Source organism: Glossina fuscipes, unplaced genomic scaffold, assembly GCF_014805625.2.
Source record: "Glossina fuscipes isolate IAEA_lab_2018 unplaced genomic scaffold, Yale_Gfus_2 1, whole genome shotgun sequence".
In the NCBI taxonomy this organism is placed as follows: Eukaryota; Metazoa; Arthropoda; class Insecta; order Diptera; family Glossinidae; genus Glossina; species Glossina fuscipes.
In genome coordinates, this window is record NW_023998415.1 from 16935151 (window position 1) to 16954485 (window position 19335).

The following is a 19335-nucleotide window of genomic DNA, read 5'->3' on the forward strand; positions in this document are numbered from 1 at the left end:
TTGGCGATTGACCGGCATGCACTCTGTGCGTCGCTATCCACCGAAAAAAAAAAAAAAAAATCAACGAAAACAGGTACATTTATATACATTTATAGATTATATATTGTATATTGTATATTGTATATATATACATATGCGCATATATATCTATATATATATATATATATATATATATATATATGCTTTTGTATACAAAATATGTAGATGCGACGATTACATATGTACGCCTATAGTAGATACATATGTATAAACGATTTATACACGTGTAAACTGCAAGACCCCTCCAAAGGCGATATTTGTGAATATTTACTTGTGTTCCGTATACGCTTTACACATGTTCATACATATATCTATATATGTTTCGTTTTCATTTTTTTTTTGTTTTTTTTTTTTTTTTATATTCTTACATTTTATTTTTTTTTATATATTTTTTTATTTTTATTTTCTTTTCTCAGTTATACATGAATCATGGGAATTCGGCGTTCACGCTGTTGATGATATTGCTGGCAAATGGTTTTTTCAGCTGATCACGATAATGATTTGTGGTGCTCGGCTTGAAACTGAAACATTGATATTCTTGTTTTGTTGAACGCACCGATGTATGCATGTTGCTCGTATGCATGTATATGTGTACGTGCCATAAACGTATATGTACCTGAATAAGAATTAACTAGCGTTGAAGGGTCAATAACCGTTTAGTATAGAAAAGGTATTGGTTAAAACAGGTAGAAGTGCTTTTTAGACAGTCAGGTCCGACAATATATGATTCGCTACTTGTCGTCGTCGTTATATGCGATATTCGTAATCAAGTTAACTTATCCAAAAAAAATGCAAAGATGACTGTCATAATAACTTTTACTAAAAATGAAAAAGTGTTAAGCATTACAAGGAAAAAAAAAAAATTGACCCATTTACTGCATTCGATCGCTAAAAGTTATGTTAATTTTATGCCTAGACAATCTTTTAAAATTTAATATATTTATTTATTTTTTTTTTTTTGTGTTTTTATTTTCTTATCAAAGAGATAATAATAGTTATGACGTGTTTGTTATTAGAGTTTTTTTTTTTTTCTTCTTTTTTTTATATATATATATATTTTTTTTTTTTTGGTTTATGTGATATCGCATCTTTAATATATTGGACGCCGGATGTATGTTCCAATTCAGTGACAAATATTTGCAAAACAAATTTAAGCAGACTTAAATTTCATGAGCTACAATCTATTTTTAGCATAGCTCTTAACCAAAGATTCACATCCTCTATCTATCTAACCCTTATAGGAGAGTATGTATATGTATTTTTGAATTTAGATATGTAGTCAATCGACTCGTTTAAATAAAGTGTTCAGATAATAACGGCCACGACGCACCAGTACTCGCTAGCTTGCATAGTATATCACATAATGTGTATATGGAGTGTAGTCGACTGCACGGGTGCAAGGGTCACATATTCATTTCAAGGCTTATGTTGGAAGTTATCAAATAAATTTACATTTTATGAACATGAAAATTGTCGAATATTTATTTATTGAATTCTTCAACGTTAACTATCATGTGAGACTTTCAAATACAACCGGATTTCGAAAGACGAGCGAGTAAATTATGATAAGCTAAAGTGTATGGTGTGCGAAAAATTCATGAAAATATAGGATCGGTCGGGCCAATCAAGTCAATTCGGATAATTTGAGTTTTTCGCATTCCAAGAGAATGCCTTTTAAAATGATTTCGTTAAGAGTCAAGGCCAAAATGGTCTGGTAAATATTTGCCATGAAAGATATCATCCAACTGTCTGACAATTTGCTGAGGGAATTTAAGAAATTTTGAATCTTATTGACAAACAAATTGTATTCCTTTCATTCCTTTTTTTTTTTTGTTCTTTTTGCTAAGTCTGCTAGTAAAGGATAAGGGAGAATTGAAAATTGATCTCAGAAAGCAAAGTTCTCCACCAATCGCTTTTGATGATCATCAAACGTCACATTCTTAATGCTGTCGTTTGGGTGAAAAAAAAAAAAAAAAAATATATATATATATATATATATAAACCAGCTAAACCAGCTACACATAGCACTTTGATTATTAGTAAAATTTTCATCAAACTTCAACTTCAAGATTTATCACTCATAAGAATGAATTCCTTTATATGAGGATTTAAAGAAATAATTTCGAAACGATTTATGGTTTATGAAAAAGTGACTGAGAGTTAGTCCATTTTCGTATAAACGTAATAATATATACAATTGCCGCCGCATCGTGTAGGGTATAGATATACAAGCAGAAAAGAAAACATTGCAACAATACGCGGGTGCGCACATTCGTTATAATCTTTGCTCTCTCCATACTTATCGCAAACGATGGCCTCATTTCAAATACTTTTATACGCATTTCAAATAAATTTATAAACTGACTCGCGATATTTATTATTGTTTAACTTTCTCGCTTGTCTTTATATCAACAATATTTCGAGTGGGCTTACATCTCTTCGAGAGGTCGTTAAGAAAGTGATTTTTAAATGATCGCGATCGACGAGAGACGGTTTTGTTTTGCTTTCAAAAAAATTTACATTTTCCGAAAATCTGATCAATTAATTACAATCTACTTACTTCACTTGAAGCTCATTGTCATGATAAGTTCAAGTTTTTTTTTTTTCGATCTACGCGTAGGAATACCATGCACTAATTTCGTCGGCTCAAGATATCATATTAGTTCCATGAAAAATTCGTGATTCGTGGCCTTTTTTTTTAATAAAAATTAAAAAAAATTTTTTTTTTTTTTTTGCATTTATATAAACCAAGGTAAACTATTGGCATTTCTGTTGTGCGATTGAGATTTGGGACCGTAGAGATTTCTGGTCGCACAATGATTCTCACAGTATACTTTTAAAGTCAGATTTCGAGAATGCAGAGCGATGAAAACATATAGTAATCGGACAGGATACATCATAAGTTCCACGCCCAGGTTACCCCTATAAGACAAACATCGTCCAGCGTTGTCATGACGAAAGACTATCATTTCGTGATGATTTATTTCAATTGCGTACTTTACTAATGTTATTTATTGACATGGGCCAGCAGAAAGAATCGTCTGGCACGATTTGCTTCTAATCCCAGCAAACACAAAACGTGATCGTGCACGAAGTCCGTCCAGGCACAGTCTCTCTCACATATTACGCTTGCGGAATGGCCCACCAATCAGTCTTTTTGAAAACGATTCGATTGCGTTTACATTGCGTCGGAAATTCGGCCCATTGCGTTTTCACTATTAATTCATGTTGTGCCCGAATATCGAGATTCTCTTTGTACTCAACTTTATCCAGATGGTTTCCTTCCATTTCTTTGAAAAATTTTATTCACTTTATCAGCAACCGGCCGACCACCGTGTGAACCGTGAAACTGTGGTCTATAAGATCGAAATATTGAGAGTTTTGAATGGAATTTCGACTCACTTTCCAAACACAATTACTTTCCATTTGTTTTTCTTTTTTAATTATCTACGGACTGTATCCTTTCGCACACGCTATTGTATACTTCAATTGGTTAATATTGTCAAAGTTGCGCCTAAATCCTTCTATTATGGAAAAGGTCATGAACCTTTTTCTTGACGAATAATCTGCGGTATAAAGTGGACATGACTTTTTTTCGCCTCCACAAAAGATGGAAAAAAGCTTTAAGACATGAACGACTCAGAATCATATTCTGTTTGTCGGTCTGTCTGTCTGTCTGACCATGTAATGGGGCCTTTTTTGACCCAACGAACGAACGCAATTGAAAATAGATTGAATTGGATCAGTTTTGGGGACAAATACCGCCACTCTCCACATACCATTCTATTTTGTAAAAGCGTAATTTTCAAAGTTTCCCCACAAAAAATTGCTGAGTAATAATTGTTAAAAATTTGTATATGATTTTTCGGGCATAACCATTTTGCCCTAAAAGCCTTTTTAATGAGAAAAAAATTTTATAGGATGATAATAGATCCATGATAGCAATTGAGCATAAAAATTAACTATAAAAAATTTAGATTACATAGGTATATTCAGGTTGCCCCACCTTATATAAAGTTTTCGTAAAAAGTAAACCTTAATGACAACAAAGTCGAGCTTTCTGTTCTTTTAGAGAAAAATAGATGAAAAGTAGTGAAATTTTAAACAAGAAATTCGGACGAAATCTTGAAAATGATTAGAAACAACCGAACACGCCCTCTTGTTATTAAGAAGTTCCAAAAGTTACGTTAGTTCACTTTTACTTATTAAAGTATGGAGTGGCAAGAAAATTGTACTGATTATATAAATTATTTATCTCAAAAATGAAATAGACGACCAGGCCCATCATACGAAATTATATATATATATTGTATATAAATCAATTTGTCTAAAATTTCTAATAATAGTATGGAATGCCAATTTTATTTCACCTTATCAACTTGTGGTACGATGAAATAGGACGGCGGCAGGTACACAAGATTCGGTTTCAACCTAATAAAAATTTCTTGTTTAATAATATCCATAACATTATCGTGCATTTTATAGTTCTTTCGCTTTGCTTTCTTTTTCTGATTAACCAAATTTCCATGTATTGCGTTCTTTACAAGCTAATAAATAATTTCTTTTTATGTTCATAGAGGCGTCCTTATGCACATGACATATGCGGTGGCGAGCTATAATAATAATAAACAAATTCTACAGGGTTATGATCAGCGCAACCACTGAGATGAAGAAGTTACGAATGGAAAAATTGCCGCACCAACAATGTTACCAATTTATTTTATTTATATTAATATAAAAAAACCTTTTCTCCCTTTTTTTTTGATTTAAAACATTCGGTTCACATTTCGATTGCTTGCATCACATATATTTCCGGTAGAAGCCAAATATGGCAAATATTGGGAAATATTATATGAAAGTGATGCATCATATATACAAAGATTTTTAAAGATGTATTCAGAATAGACCTCAAGTTCTTCTAGGTGCATATCTGAATAAACTTACTGCCTCCAATATAAAAGCCCAGTAATTCTCCTTTGCTGCTTCAGCAGGATGACTTTAATATATAATATATACAAGGTTTATAACTTCTCTGTGCTCGGTGGGATTATAAATTTGGTTGGTCTTCCATGTTTGTCTTTAGAATACTGTTCATCATCACCATGTAGTCGCGTTAAATCCAGATCTATATTTGTCGAGCTGTGCGTAATTCTAGCATGCCTTTACTCTGAATAACAGTTGTAGCTTCATGCTCACTTCACGTTCTCTAATGATACAATTTTTTTTGAGTGGTCGACTTTAAACGATCTTATAACCGATTTTCAATATATATTTTTAAAAAATAAAAAAAAAGATTAGAGCAATGCTTTTAATATTAAGTTTATGGGTACGCATGCAACGCCAAATGCGATTTAAAATAAAGCCACCGTTTGTTATAGCTATAGATTCAGAATTAGCTTTTGATTCGATTGAAATCTGCCGCTCTACCTATTTGTCCGACGCTGTCCATATACTTCGCGCAGACATTATTTATTCCTCACTAGTCATTTTTTTATAAAACATATCAAAACACTTCAATGCAGATATAAATGGAGTTGCAGAATATTATGATGTTATGTGAATTTTACAGTATTAAAAAAAATTTCCACATATTATCTAATTGTTTCTGGCCCTTAAATCCACGATTAAATGTCATATATTTTTTAGCGTAATGCTTACCATTAACGGAACAAATACAATAAAATTAGCAATAGCTCATTATATACAGATAATATGTACGTATGCATATAATTATATTATTAGTAGTTTCGACTTTATTTACAAAATTTCTATATGGATTCACAATAGTATGTATCCTAAAGTATATATTAAGACTATAATAAAAAGTATCTTTCTAATTTCTGAATGTACATTAATATTCATATAACACATAATTCCAATAAACGAGTAACCGAGAGCTCCCTCCTGTCAAGTCCCGCAAAAATTACAAAATTTGTTCTTAAGCAAAACCACCAAAAACAAAATACCCACAGCTGCTGTGAAAACTTCAACACTTATAATCTTGGAGTCGATGATGGCGTTCAGCATTCTAACTGGCGACTCACTTCGTAATTCTCCGCCACAACAATTTTCCATCAGATTATTATATGTAATAAATTGTTAAATAAAACAATAGATTGAATTCTTTTCACAACTTTGCTTTTCTAACACAACTCAAAGATAATGAATCATACCGTAATATAAAATATTTCAATTCAAGTGTTACCAGATCGACGTTTTTCTCAATCGCTAATATTTTGTGGGTATCATAATTTTAAAGTAATTACCTAATACATATATATAGATGAAAGCGGTTGTGGTGAGGTCATATCTGTTTGATTTCTAAAGCGATGAAATTTTATAATTGGATATTTTCCCATTCTTCATAAAGCAATAGGACATTTAAATAGCTTTTTTCGTATCGTAAAAGTAGAATTTCTTTGAAATGAAACGAAAATAGGAAACATATAGGAAACTAAACACACCAGTTCAGCCAAACAGCATCGCATCAATGTGACGTTACGTGACCTACTAACGTTCATTGCCGAAAGTGTTTGAAATATAATTCCAACGCTTCAATTCAAATATAGTTAGCGTACCAAAAACATTAAGGGTTAAATCAGTTAGAAACATCTAAAACGCGGAACTCGGCTAATCCAGCCCTAAAATAAGAAACTTTTAAATATTTAAAATTAGATGAATGAAACTCTACTTTCGACGATGTACGTAGTTCAAAATAGACCACAAATTAGCGCGAGCCAAGTGACTTAAAAAAATTATATTATTTTCTTCCAATTTGTTGTAACCTGTATGCGTTTATATATCTAAAGATTTTTAAATAATTATTTATTTATTTTGCCTACACTTTGCTAATAAATCCAGCGAAATTATATTTATTTCGTATACAATTAACTATTACAAACCGATATTTTTTTGTAATTCATTTATTCATCGTTAGCAAATTCTGCGGGATTTTTACGCATTAAGTGATGATGTCGTGCCTCCACCATATTGTAAATAAGATATCCGACAACAAATGCTATAAGCAGAATTATTTAGATTTCTAATGCAATTCTGATAAAGTTACACAACTTACGTGGTACCACGATAAAAACATTGGACCGAAGGCGACGGAATACATTCGGTAGACCATTTTTGATGGCTCCAGCAAAGGCTCGCTGCTCAAACGGTGAAAGTTTATAGGTGACAATACCGTGCACTTTGGCAAGATTGCCAAAATGTTGACCGTTCAGGATAGAAGTTAGACGCATTTTCTCTACATTAAATAAAGTGCATTAAAACTTTTTTGTTGCTCCTGTTTCATGACAACAGATTTAAAAGGATTTGTATAAAAATGCAAACAGTAAATATGAACATTTAGCTGAAGATAGTATTATGTAATATGTTAAATAATTTCTACGTTAGGTTGCTGCGTTAGGCCCTAACTGTACAACGCTCGAAGAACTTTTATTATATTTTATTCTATATTTATATTTGCATTTTGTACTTGATCTTATTATGACATACTCAACTTTACCTTGATTTCAATCAAACAAAAATCCAATTGCAATCTTTCGATGCCAATATTATTATCACAGATCTTAGCCTTTTTTTCACTTTCTCTTTAATATGCCATTTCTGTCAACGTTGCCATAACTTGACGATTGTTTTTACGCGACATTACCGAGATGTTGATTTTAGAAGCAGTATTTTGAATATTTATGCTATGTAATTTTGTCTGTATTTCAATAATAGGTCTGAAATCTATAGCACCCGTTCGATATGTATATATCTATAGACATATAATAACTTTTATTTGAAACTGCTCATATGATTAGATTTTCTTTCACTATACGAACGTATGATGTATCATAGTTTATTTATGTTTTGTTTCCAATACATTCCGATTCTTTATCTTCGAAAGAGCAAAATCCCACCGTCACCTCACTTACAGTATATGGAGATAATTCTTTAAGAGTAAATTTGTTTGAAAGCAGTTTGCGAAATTTCACTGTGAAAACGATTAACCTGTCCGAGTCTACTCGTTGGAACTCATCAGCAAGCTGTTGAGCGACCACGTAATTTTCGACGATTTTAGATCTGAGTTTATAAATGCAATAGGCACGACTTAAATAATTTTTATTCAATTCAATTTTTATCAATCACTCAACTTACAAAATAAGGCAAACACATAAATAGATATATATGTATGAAATAAAAACTAATTCATTCAAAAACAATACACGAATGTCCAATAGAGGGCATTAAACGCCAAAAAAGTAACGGGAAACAAAAAACGTGAACGGCGATCAATCCACATAGCAATCTCTTGTGGCGTCATTGTTGTAAATGTTGTATTTTCGCCACCGGAATTCAAGCCATTGGAGTCTTTATTGTCCAGATTGATGATATGCTCCGAGGTATCGTCTACCGATTGTGTGGTGATAATAGGAAGATTCTTGAAAAAGTTTTGAAAATTATTAACAATTGACATATGTATAGATGAAAGTAGGAAATATATTTTTAAAATTTTAACTAACAAAGATATAAATCAACAATTTTATGATGATTCCGTTGAAGAGAGTCTTTAAAGAATTTAAACCTAACCAACACTCAATAACAATATGTCACTCAATACGTTCGTGTGACGTATTGACGAGTCCAAACGCTTTTTAGACAGAGGAAACGTTTGAAAATGTCGTGACATTCCGACCATTTTTTTGACGTCGACCATGGAACTCAGATTATTCTTTTATTTTCCAAAAACATAATTACCCAAAATAAACTTTCACTTTCGGAAATTTAATTGATGGCCATGAATTAAGCTTAAGAAAGCAAAATTTCAATACATTTCGTTTACGTTCGATCAAATGTAATGTCATTAGTTGCAGAAAGGGTTTTGAGATGCTGTGCATTCAAGAATTATCTCGAAAGTCGATATAAAGTTTTTTTTTTTCTTCTACTTACATGTACTGTTAAATAATTGTTGAAAGATTGATTAGTGTTGCCATTGGCGACACTTTCCGAACTAGACACAATGTTATCCAAACTCGAGCATGAGCGCGTTCTTGACTGATTGTTTAAGCCCATTTGACGACGCGATGGTCGTGGAGTAAGTGTAGATTTTATAATATATTTACTGTTGACTTTTTTCAATTCAATATTTTCTTTTCGCCGCCAAATTGTATTGACAAAGGCGAATTCGACCAAGCTACCGAATATAAAAAATGTACAGCCTAAAAACCAAACTTCGGACACTTTAATGTAACTGACTTTTGGTAGTGTTTTACTTTGCGATGAAGATAATGTGATAAACGATAACATAGTACTAGTGCCTGTAAAAGGTTATTTTCATCAATTTTTATGTGCAGACAATGATATAATAGGCAAATATATTATTATATTTACCTAACATAATTCGTGGGGGCGATGCATCCGCTTGCAACCAAAAAGATACCCACGATATGGCGACAATCATCATTGAAGGTAAGAAATAGTCCATGAGATAAAATCCAATTTCACGATTTAAGTTCATAGTAAAGCTTAGCGAACTATAATTCCCACCTAAGCATGAATAAAGTAAACAGGATATTGTTTACATCTACATATATAAAATTTTATCTATATAATAATATTATCCTGTTTTCATTTTTTTTGTATGATTGTAAAAACTGTAATATTTGAAATAATTCTTATTGATAGATTGATAGATTTTTATCCATCATTTGAATCCAAATGTCTGAAGGATATAATCATTGGGTTCCCTTTCACATAGGTTTCCTCAACACATTGTATGCATTTACAACCATTTGTCATATAAATGAATAGAAAATTTGCCTTTGGCAATTCTGCATATGAAGGTGTAATTTTTCAAACAACAATCCGAAATTATCCGAATATAGGTAAGCGATATGAAAAGATCGTGTTTCGAATATCCAGCTTCATTTATCATTAGCGACCGGTTAAAACTATGACGGACATAAGAAAATGGACACTGAATAGCGATACTTCACTGCAAGCCATATGGAGAAACGTTCTTTCGATCTCAATTTTTTTATATAAACATTATTCAAACATCTACCGAACGAACAACAATAATAATAATAATAATAATTTTATTGCAAATGATTTAAGAATAAACCGAACTGACTAAATGCGCCATGACGTAAATTGACGCCGTCCGAGTTGACCGCGGTTTCGTTTATCCAAAATCGTTGCATATTATATTCTGTTAAACGTAAGTCTGGATTAAATGATATCGGAGAATTTTCCTCCCATTCGAGGACCAATTCGGTGGTGTTGTACATCCCTATTAAAAACAATGAATAAATTGAAAATTTGATTATTGTCATATAGTCGGCAAGCGGCAGGAAGCGGTAGGAAGCTAAAGAACTCACAGCTTTCCAGAATGGTCGAACAAAATTGTTCGTCGAAGGGGAATTTTTTAAAATTCATCCAGCAATAAAGTGTGGCTTGAAGACGTGTTGATATTATGATTCTACCTTCCGGTGAGATTGAAGTAAGTACATCTTTTTCATCTGTACCCAAGATGCCGGACTCTCTTTCATTGGCAAAAAATATATGGGGCAACCAAAGTCTCTCGCTTAAATGCTTTTGTCCCAAAATATTTTCCTTCCGAGCGGGTGCATATTGTTGATACGCGAGACGACTGTCAAGAAAACTAAGCTGCAACAGGGCTTGCATTTTAAATTGCAGTAAATCCGAATTGAGATTCTGCATATAGTAGATATAAATTCGGGCTTTGACTTTCACTGGCAATCTTTCGCCCGTTTCACTGTACTCTGCAATAATCCTTGTAATCAATCGCTCAGTTTAACATTGTAAATTTTTCCGGATAACCGGATATCTATCTTTTACTTACCTATAGGCCGTTCTAAACGATCGTAGCGACATACATGAGTTAATCTTTGTATTAATTGACTCTGTTGCAGGCTGGACGCATTCGTCAGTGATGGACATTCTTCGTCAAATTCTATTGCTGCCAGCGCCCTACAACGTATAAAAATTTGATATCATAACTTTTTTTTTTTTTAATTAAATCGCATAACATAAAAACAGAATATAATTTAAATGGCGTTTGTTTTTTTCTATGTATATTTATTAGCTTTGAAAATATTTAGGAGGAAGTTCGACGGCGGACTTGATCTGATTAAAAATTTTGCGGTGTAATGATTGGATATAAGATTATCGCGAAGAATTTCTAAATATTGAAAGTGTAAATATTGCGGACGCCATCAAATGTCGCAAAAGTCGATTGCTTAAGAAAAGCAGATTTTCTTTAATTGTGGGCGTGTCAATAATTATGGAATTTTTGTCGATTGCTTAAGAAATGCAGATTTTCTTTAATTGTGGGCGTGTCAATAATTATGGAATTTTTGTTCATCATCAATCAATAAACCGTAAAGACTATCAACTTCAATTTGTCGAACTATACCATAACTTTGTATCGTCTCTTGCCATTTTTGGGCTTCTAATAGTACCGAGCAGTGACGCTAAAAACATTTGATTCGCATGTTTTAATAATGGGCAAAAAAAAAGAAAAAAAACATTTTGCCATACGATGTTGGACAAAGTTCATGGGATGACTTTCGTTTTATTCGTTAATGCGCAAAAAAAAAAAAAAAAAAAAAAAAAAAAAAATTATGTCGACTAATATTTGATCATAAAATTAATAAAGATATGAAAATTTATAATCACCTAAAATCTCTTCTTATTGAAAACGCTCTGACGTTTTAGAACAAAAAAAAAAGAAGAAAACATCGTATGAACGCTTTACTTATCAATGCTTTTTGATTCGGTGAAAGTTAACGCATCAAAGAGACTTTAATTGGAAGAAAATGAGCTCTTTAAACAAGTGCTTTTTTCCCGCTACACAGAGTATATGTTCTTCAACTCATCATTCAATAATAATGATATAATAAAAATCTTATCCATTTCCTGACAAAGTTTCGCTGTCATATGTGATATTTAGCAAAATCTCTGCAATTCGCTTTGTCGGCTTTATTCAATTCCTTTGTATTATCGATTATAATAAATTTTAAAAATACATTTCCATACATAATAATAATAATAATAAGAATAAATAGTTCATCGTCGCTGAATATCGTAGCTATGACATCTTTATATTTGCTTTTTTACTTCACACCGTTAGATTGTTTACTAATATCCGACGGAGAATTTGATATTGTCGGATGAATGAATCAATTCCATCTAATATGAAAAAAAATTGAATTTCTTAACTATATTGCGTGCAATGTGTGACTCTATGCGATTATCGGGAAAATACAAAGCTATATGCACGAGATCCGAGTGTTTTGACATTTGGTATATACCGTGAACCTTTAGGTTCATTGGTAACAAAAAAAAAAAAAAAAAAAGAAAAAAATGCATTTGCCTTTAGCTTCTACTGTTGACTAATAAATTTATCTAACCTATTAGTTTTAAGTTTTCATTTTATTTTTATTTTTTTATTTATTTATTTTTTTTTTTTCTTTAATTTGTTTTTTTTAAAGTATTTTTATATCTAAGTCCCTAAGGTGTGTGGAGAACTTTATCTTATATTTTATATAATAATGATAATGAAAAAAAAAATAAATAAATAAATAAAAAAAAAGAAAAGAAAAACAGTAAACAAACAGTAATAGCGGTGACGTATGATTAATATTCATATGCATTTTGCAACAACAACACTTATACGTCATGCAAAATAATTTATACGTACACATGCACATGCACATAAACACATATATTCGAAATTTAAAATAGTTGTGCAAATGATTTTCAAAATTTGTGCGTACAAAATTGATATATATATATATATATATATGTAACGTGTCCCTGTTGCTTATATGCCAACATTGCCGGGTGACAATATATGTGCTTTGCAAATACTGAGTATAAACGCAATAAATGTAAATATTTGTTCATTTATGAATACGCGTATGTCTGTATGTTTACAACGAAACGAACAACATTTAGATTTTTATACGCACGGAATCGCATTTTACGTTCACGCTTTTCACACATATATGTTTGCAAGTCTGTATGCGTTTGTTAATTAGATTTTGGCCTATTGGCGATATTATATTATCTCTCTTATTATTTAATAACATATATGAATGTGAAGATGTGAATATACATGAAATGGCTTAAGAATGACAATGAATGGGAGATATGATATACGTAATGTCATCGGAAATCGAAACATATATCTTAAGTGCTTTGCTTTCTCTTTCCTATATCATATTCATTACATTATACATTATACGTAACGTAATTTAAATCATTTACTCACGATCTAAATCTATTTCATCCTTTCAAGTAATAATTATTTGTAAAATTTTAAATGCATTTACTAAACAATTTTATCGCTTAATTTATCGCTTATAGCAATGCAAAAAAAAGCAGAAATATCGTTCAACAAGTCTTTGCAAGTTCTCAAATTTGCGCTTCGATGAATGGCGATGGTAAGAAAGAAAGTCAGATTTTGGTACAGTCATCACTATACTTAGATTGGTCTGATTGTTCCTCATATTAAGTAAGCAGGCGTTTTTTGTTGCCATAACATGAGACTATTCTACAGTTATTACGGCCGCTCTTGTTTTTGTCACGTTTCATACATATTTCGGATCACAATTACGACATTTTATTATCTGGATATATAAGCCAAAAATTTATTGGCTTAGTCCATCTCCAACCAACAATCCAAAAAAAGAAAAAAAATAAATGTTTTTGTTGTTAAACATTATTAAACAGGCGTATATTATTGTAAGCCTCAAAGCTGTTTGCAGTGCGAAGAAGATTGCGGCAGACGCAATACAGAAATAATTTTTATTGCTAGCACGGAACTCACTTTCTATATATCATAAAATGTACAATGTTAACGAACGAAAATAAAGAAAATCATGTTGAAGGAACAACTGATGAAACCTTAATAAAATTACGTTCGTCAGGATTAGTCCAAGAGTGGATGCCAGCAAAAAATGTAATAACATCTGCAAAGGGTGCGATTCCAAAAAATAATCCTCCTACACGGCAAGCGTATAAGGCCTTAGCAAAATACAAAAAAAAAAATGGTGGAAAAAACCATCCCCTTACGCCTTATTCTTGAATCGAAATATTTGCTTAACTGTCCGAAAGAACCGACGGGCAGATGGAACAAATGCCCCTTAAAGCTGAACAACTGGACCGATATGATGGAAACCTTTCGTTTAGACGCTTACTCTTATCCAGATATTCGTTCTCATTCAATCCATTATTCAAACGGCATTGTTTCATTGATCTTTTTTCTTTGTTTTAACACCGCCGGCTATATCGACCATTACCAGATCACCGTTTTAAGAATAGTATAATATATTATTTATTTTTATATTTTTTTTTTTTTTTTTGGTATGTTGAACAGTATAATATATATTCTAACGATTCTAAGAAACAATTTTCAATTTTCAAAATATGAATTGATTTTGTATTGTTCAACGGTTGACAGAGAGTGTCAATCGAATTAAAATAGAATGAGTGCAGTGCAGAATGCAGTGTTACAAGTCAAATTCAGATAAACGCAATTCTAAAGATGCGACAATGATAATAAATGGCCTCGTTATTCATAACGAAATCAAACAGTGTTTTACACTGTTTGCTTACAACTGAGCATGAAAGAGGAAACTAATTGTGTGGAGTTTCCCCATTTCCGGAAGCATAAATTTTTACTAGGAGTCTAGATAAAAAGAGATGAGAAATATGTCTGCTACAAGAGAGCAGAGAATATCGCTGCATTGAATGCAAACATAGGAGGAGGAAGGCAAAACCAAAATAGGGATAAATAAGAAAAAATTAATTTTCTTTCGTAAAATTATACAACAACTTTCATCTTCGCCTATGTTTTAATGTTGATCAATGCGAGGCGTATATCTAAATCTAGATCTAAATTCTTCTAAAGAAATTTTCGATTTCATTAAATATTGTTTATTTGAAAGGCGCTTCTTAAGCGAGAATTTGTTCAAAAAAAAAATTTGAATTGGAAATAAGACCATCGAAGTAAAAAACCTGAACGTTGCTTAGAGTAAATTCGAGTGATTGCGAGTGCACTTTCAAATATGATGATAAGAAGAACGCTGTCACGTATCCAAAGCATTTCTCTCACAAGCAACGCACTTAATAAATCATGGCCCGGCTGCTCTTACTACTTAAGTATGTCCAAAACGAGGCAACATGAAGTTTAAAAATAATTTTATATATTCGGATTATCGAGAGTAATTGCCCGCCCCGAACCAAAGGACCCATCCATATAAATGAGGATATTTTCGCTATTCATTGTGATTGGAAAACCCGTTTAGTTTATGCGTCTATACGTTTGTGTGTGTTGCATGTTGTGAAGAAGGAAAATAAAGTATAAGCAGAGACCGCTTTGAAAAAATTGCAAAAATTATTTGATAAATGAATACTAAGGCAAAGTCCTACCCCGATTATTTCATATACGAAATTTAGTTTGATTACAAAGCTGAGAAGAATCTCAATTTGATAGTCTATAGATATAAAGCACAGAGATCTACACCGATTTAAGCAAGGCCCTTGATATAATTAACCTATTAACCTGTTATTATGTAAATTGTTCCTTTCAAACTTTGTTGTGAGACCAAATCCGTTTATTCTATACATCAATGATTTCCGCTTAGCTATTGAATTTGGCCCCATATCCTAATGTACGCAGACGACATCAGACTGTTAATTCACTGGTTAATTCGGAAACTCAATTATCTCTCCTCTAAGCCGGCGTAAATAATTTGGTAACGTGATGGTTAAACCGATGGAACGAAATATAAGAAGCTATCAATTTCGAAGCGGAGAACTGGTTCGCAACGGGTTAGTTTATAGACTCAGTTAGGCGGAAGAGCATGGATCTCAATTCTTGACCTTGAACTTCAATTCAATTTCCATATTGGACACTCTGCGAATAAAACTAAATCAGTTCTAGACTTTATCAAACGCTAGTCGAGGAAATTTGACGACCCGTATATTATGAGGAGATTATACGTCACCCTAGTGCGCCAAGCATTGGAATACGTTTCGGTCGTATCATTGCCATGTGAATTCCATTGAATCTTTGCAGAAGCAGTATTTGTTGTTTGCTCTAAGAAATTTGTGTTGCGATCTAAACGTCCTCCTCCCTCCGCCTAAAAACACGACTATGCTACTTATATCCTTGCCGTTACTCAAGAAACGTAGTATTGATTGTATTTTATGAGGAAACTGATTAATGGTACCATTGACTTGCCGTTTTTGTTAAGTGCGATTAATTTTAACGCGACCGTCCGTTCGACAAGGGACTTTCGTTTTATTAAATTTACCCAATCCACTTAGCAATCTATATGAGGTTTACAGTCTTATTTCCTTATCGGATTCTCTTGCATTCATTAAGATTAGTCGTCTTAGTCGCCCTTGCGTTGCCCGCGTGATACCTAAACTAATAGTTAAAGCCTATTATTCGGACTTTGATGACTAATCGGTAGATGCATGTTTCCATTAATTGCCTAACGTTTTCACACATTTTTTTTTTAACTCGTATTGTGATTAGGTGAAGTCTTCCAATTGTATGAATAAATTAAATTAAAAATTAAAACAAATCTTTCAGTTGTAATGCGGATATATTCCCACAGATAGATGGTAAAGGGGATATAACGGCAAATACGGGGGGTATAGCTTTGGTGTGCTATTGAAATCTGATGTTTTGAAAAGGGCGAAAAGATTATAGTCACGCGTTATATTTTAAAACACAATGGTTTGCACGGCTTACAACCATCACACAACACAACACTTCCATCATTCGAAGCATTCTTTGGTAAATTGGGGAAAAAAAACTTGCCCAAGCAAGGTTTGAACGATGTGAAGAATCAAAATCAAGAAGTTAACTAAACAAAATAAATATCGCCTGCAATGCTATATATAGACTATAGATAGAGTTTCTTTTCACATGTAACGGACATTTCGATACTCGAGAGAGATCGTATTAAATATGTAGTTAAATGCTTGTATACACGTGTATACATATTCATATGCATGCATAAGTGTCTGTTTACAAGTGTTTTGATAAAAAAAAGTAAAAAAAAAAAATAATAATAATAATAATAAACCGTTTACTTTATCTCTAGGGGAGAAAAAAGTCGGAAAAAGAGTTTTCACGTAAGAGCACGGCACATATGGAAATGAACGGATGCAAAATTTACTCACGTTCGACACTTGATTGTCAGGATGAGAAGCGTTAGAAAAATTGCCTTGGATCTATTAAAGTGCATAAAACGAAGCATTGTCACTTGTCATTGGTAAACGATCAAGATTGGCGATCAATTGTTTTTCTTTTCTTTTTTTTTTTTTGTTTTTATTTTCGTGTTTTCCTTTTGTTTTTGCTTTTTCAATATCAACTTTTCACTGTTTGTTTCCGCGTTGTAGATTCAAATATATATATATATATATATATATATATATATATTTAAATATATATGAACTATTATTTATTATGTTTATTATATCAATTTCGGTTAAATTGTTATTAATTTTTACGGGATCTGTTATCTTATTTTTTCTTTCTTTTTTTCACTCTCCAATTATTATTATGCGGCTATTGTTGGCATCCGAAATACTTACTTTAAACTAAAAGTACTTCTGGTGTATTCTTTCAATTTTATTGTTTCAAGATACTGAAAGAAGTATGTACGTACGTATGTAAGTAAGTTCGTAAGTGTATAAATAATTTTTTTATTAAATTCTTGATACATACATATGAATCCATACGTATTTTAACTAAGTTCTTTGCTATAAATGTAGTGGCTGGCGGTGTTTACACTGACTCTGATGTTATTTTTATTGTCATAATTCGTTATGAGTCGTATAGAGCGTATTGCCACGCTCAGAAAACCCTGTTCGACCGTTTTGCAAACCTTAAGCTTACTCGACTTTGTTAGCAGCAATAATAATAATAATAATAATAATAACAGACATAGATAGATAGATAGATGCATACTCTCGCGCAATTCCTGTGATCTTTTATGGGCGAACGATAAAACTGATTATACAATCATAGCTGTTGTTATTTGTATTATACTTAAAAAATCATTTCGCCAGATATTTCTTGTTGTTGTTGTTAATGTTTTTTTTTTTTTTTTTTTTTTGTATTAAATATTAAATATATAACATATAACACATAACAATCGACAACTTTGTTGCCTTTTTGGCTCAACTATTCTTCCAATTTCTTACATCTCCGATATTTTCTCCTTTATCAATATACAATATTTTTTAACTTCTGCCTTACCAATGAATGTATTCTACAGATGCGAAGCCTATCATTGTTAATTCCAGAATCACATAATAAGCGCTTATGCATGTATTACGTTGCATTGTGTTGTGTAGAGATATGATCCCGCGATGATTCCGATGTTTCTTACTCTCATCCTGTTTTAATATGAGCTAGAGATGAGGAAGCTCGTGTCTATGCATTCGCGTAAATGGAAATATTTTATTTACGAGTATTGTCTATGCGAGACATCTGCCTTCGACAGACTTGGATAGGTATGGATTGAATAAATCGAAATACATCTGATGAGAAAGACTCTACATAAGAACACCAATGCGTAGATAATCGTGAAAAGAAATCTGTAGTCAAATGCAAGCTTAGCTTTGGAAAGAATATTCTACATTCACCATCTCGCTCTTTTTCTTTTTCGTCGTCACGGCACCACCTTGTATCACTTATTTGCGTTTAGTAGGAGAAGACGATGCGGCAACGAAATAGAGATTAAACGCTGCATGATGATTGACTTCACTAAAAAGGAATGAGGCTAAAAATGAAAGCGTCAATGCCGCCAAAACTCAAAGTTTTCTTCTAACAAACAGAAAAAGTAATGAACAATCTCTTTCTTTTGGCATCCAATGATGCTAGGGGGAATGAGAATCCATGTTCGTTGGACAACATGTGTGTTCGAAGGTTCAAGGTTATTTAGAGTAATGCAAGAAATTGTTTCACTGTAGTCGATATTCGTACTATTGACGCCTCCTATATCCGATGAAAGTTCAGAATATAAGTCGCTTGTATGCACGGGCGTAGCAAAACTTTGCTTGGAGCTCTTCAATCTCATAAAGCGAAAAGTGAATATGCTTATGGGTATGTCCAATATCGTTGTCTTGATATCATTGACCATCGGCATAATGTGGACTGTGTTGTGTTTACGTACAGGTACAACCAGGTCAAGTGTCCTTCAGAGATAAAAGAGATATATCCACCCATTAAGTCTTTTAACAGGACTA

At 32.3% G+C, this 19335-nt stretch overlaps 3 protein-coding genes across 3 annotated transcripts; all 3 read right to left on the reverse strand.

Annotated features, from left to right (window-relative positions):
• Window positions 1-4634: 4634 nt before the first annotated feature.
• LOC119632637 lies at window positions 4635-6749 on the reverse strand. Its single transcript, XM_038025640.1, has one exon. The coding sequence runs from the start codon at window positions 6112-6114 to the stop codon at window positions 5947-5949; it is 168 nt and encodes a 55-aa protein (XP_037881568.1). The 5' UTR covers window positions 6115-6749; the 3' UTR covers window positions 4635-5946.
• A 114-nt stretch (window positions 6750-6863) lies between these two features.
• Window positions 6864-7655, reverse strand: LOC119632636 (cytochrome b-c1 complex subunit 8). Its single transcript, XM_038025639.1, has 3 exons — window positions 7556-7655; window positions 7115-7294; window positions 6864-7057 (listed from the first exon to the last, which is right to left on the reverse strand). Exons 2-3 carry the CDS (start codon window positions 7287-7289, stop codon window positions 6963-6965), a joined length of 270 nt encoding a protein of 89 aa, XP_037881567.1. The 5' UTR covers window positions 7290-7294; window positions 7556-7655; the 3' UTR covers window positions 6864-6962.
• A 593-nt stretch (window positions 7656-8248) lies between these two features.
• On the reverse strand, window positions 8249-17411 carry LOC119631647 (pH-sensitive chloride channel 2). The gene is made up of 7 exons (XM_038024042.1): window positions 17263-17411; window positions 10901-11028; window positions 10416-10820; window positions 10169-10327; window positions 9427-9582; window positions 8986-9353; window positions 8249-8476 (listed from the first exon to the last, which is right to left on the reverse strand). Exons 1-7 carry the CDS (start codon window positions 17337-17339, stop codon window positions 8249-8251), a joined length of 1521 nt encoding a protein of 506 aa, XP_037879970.1. The 5' UTR covers window positions 17340-17411.
• Window positions 17412-19335: the final 1924 nt, after the last annotated feature.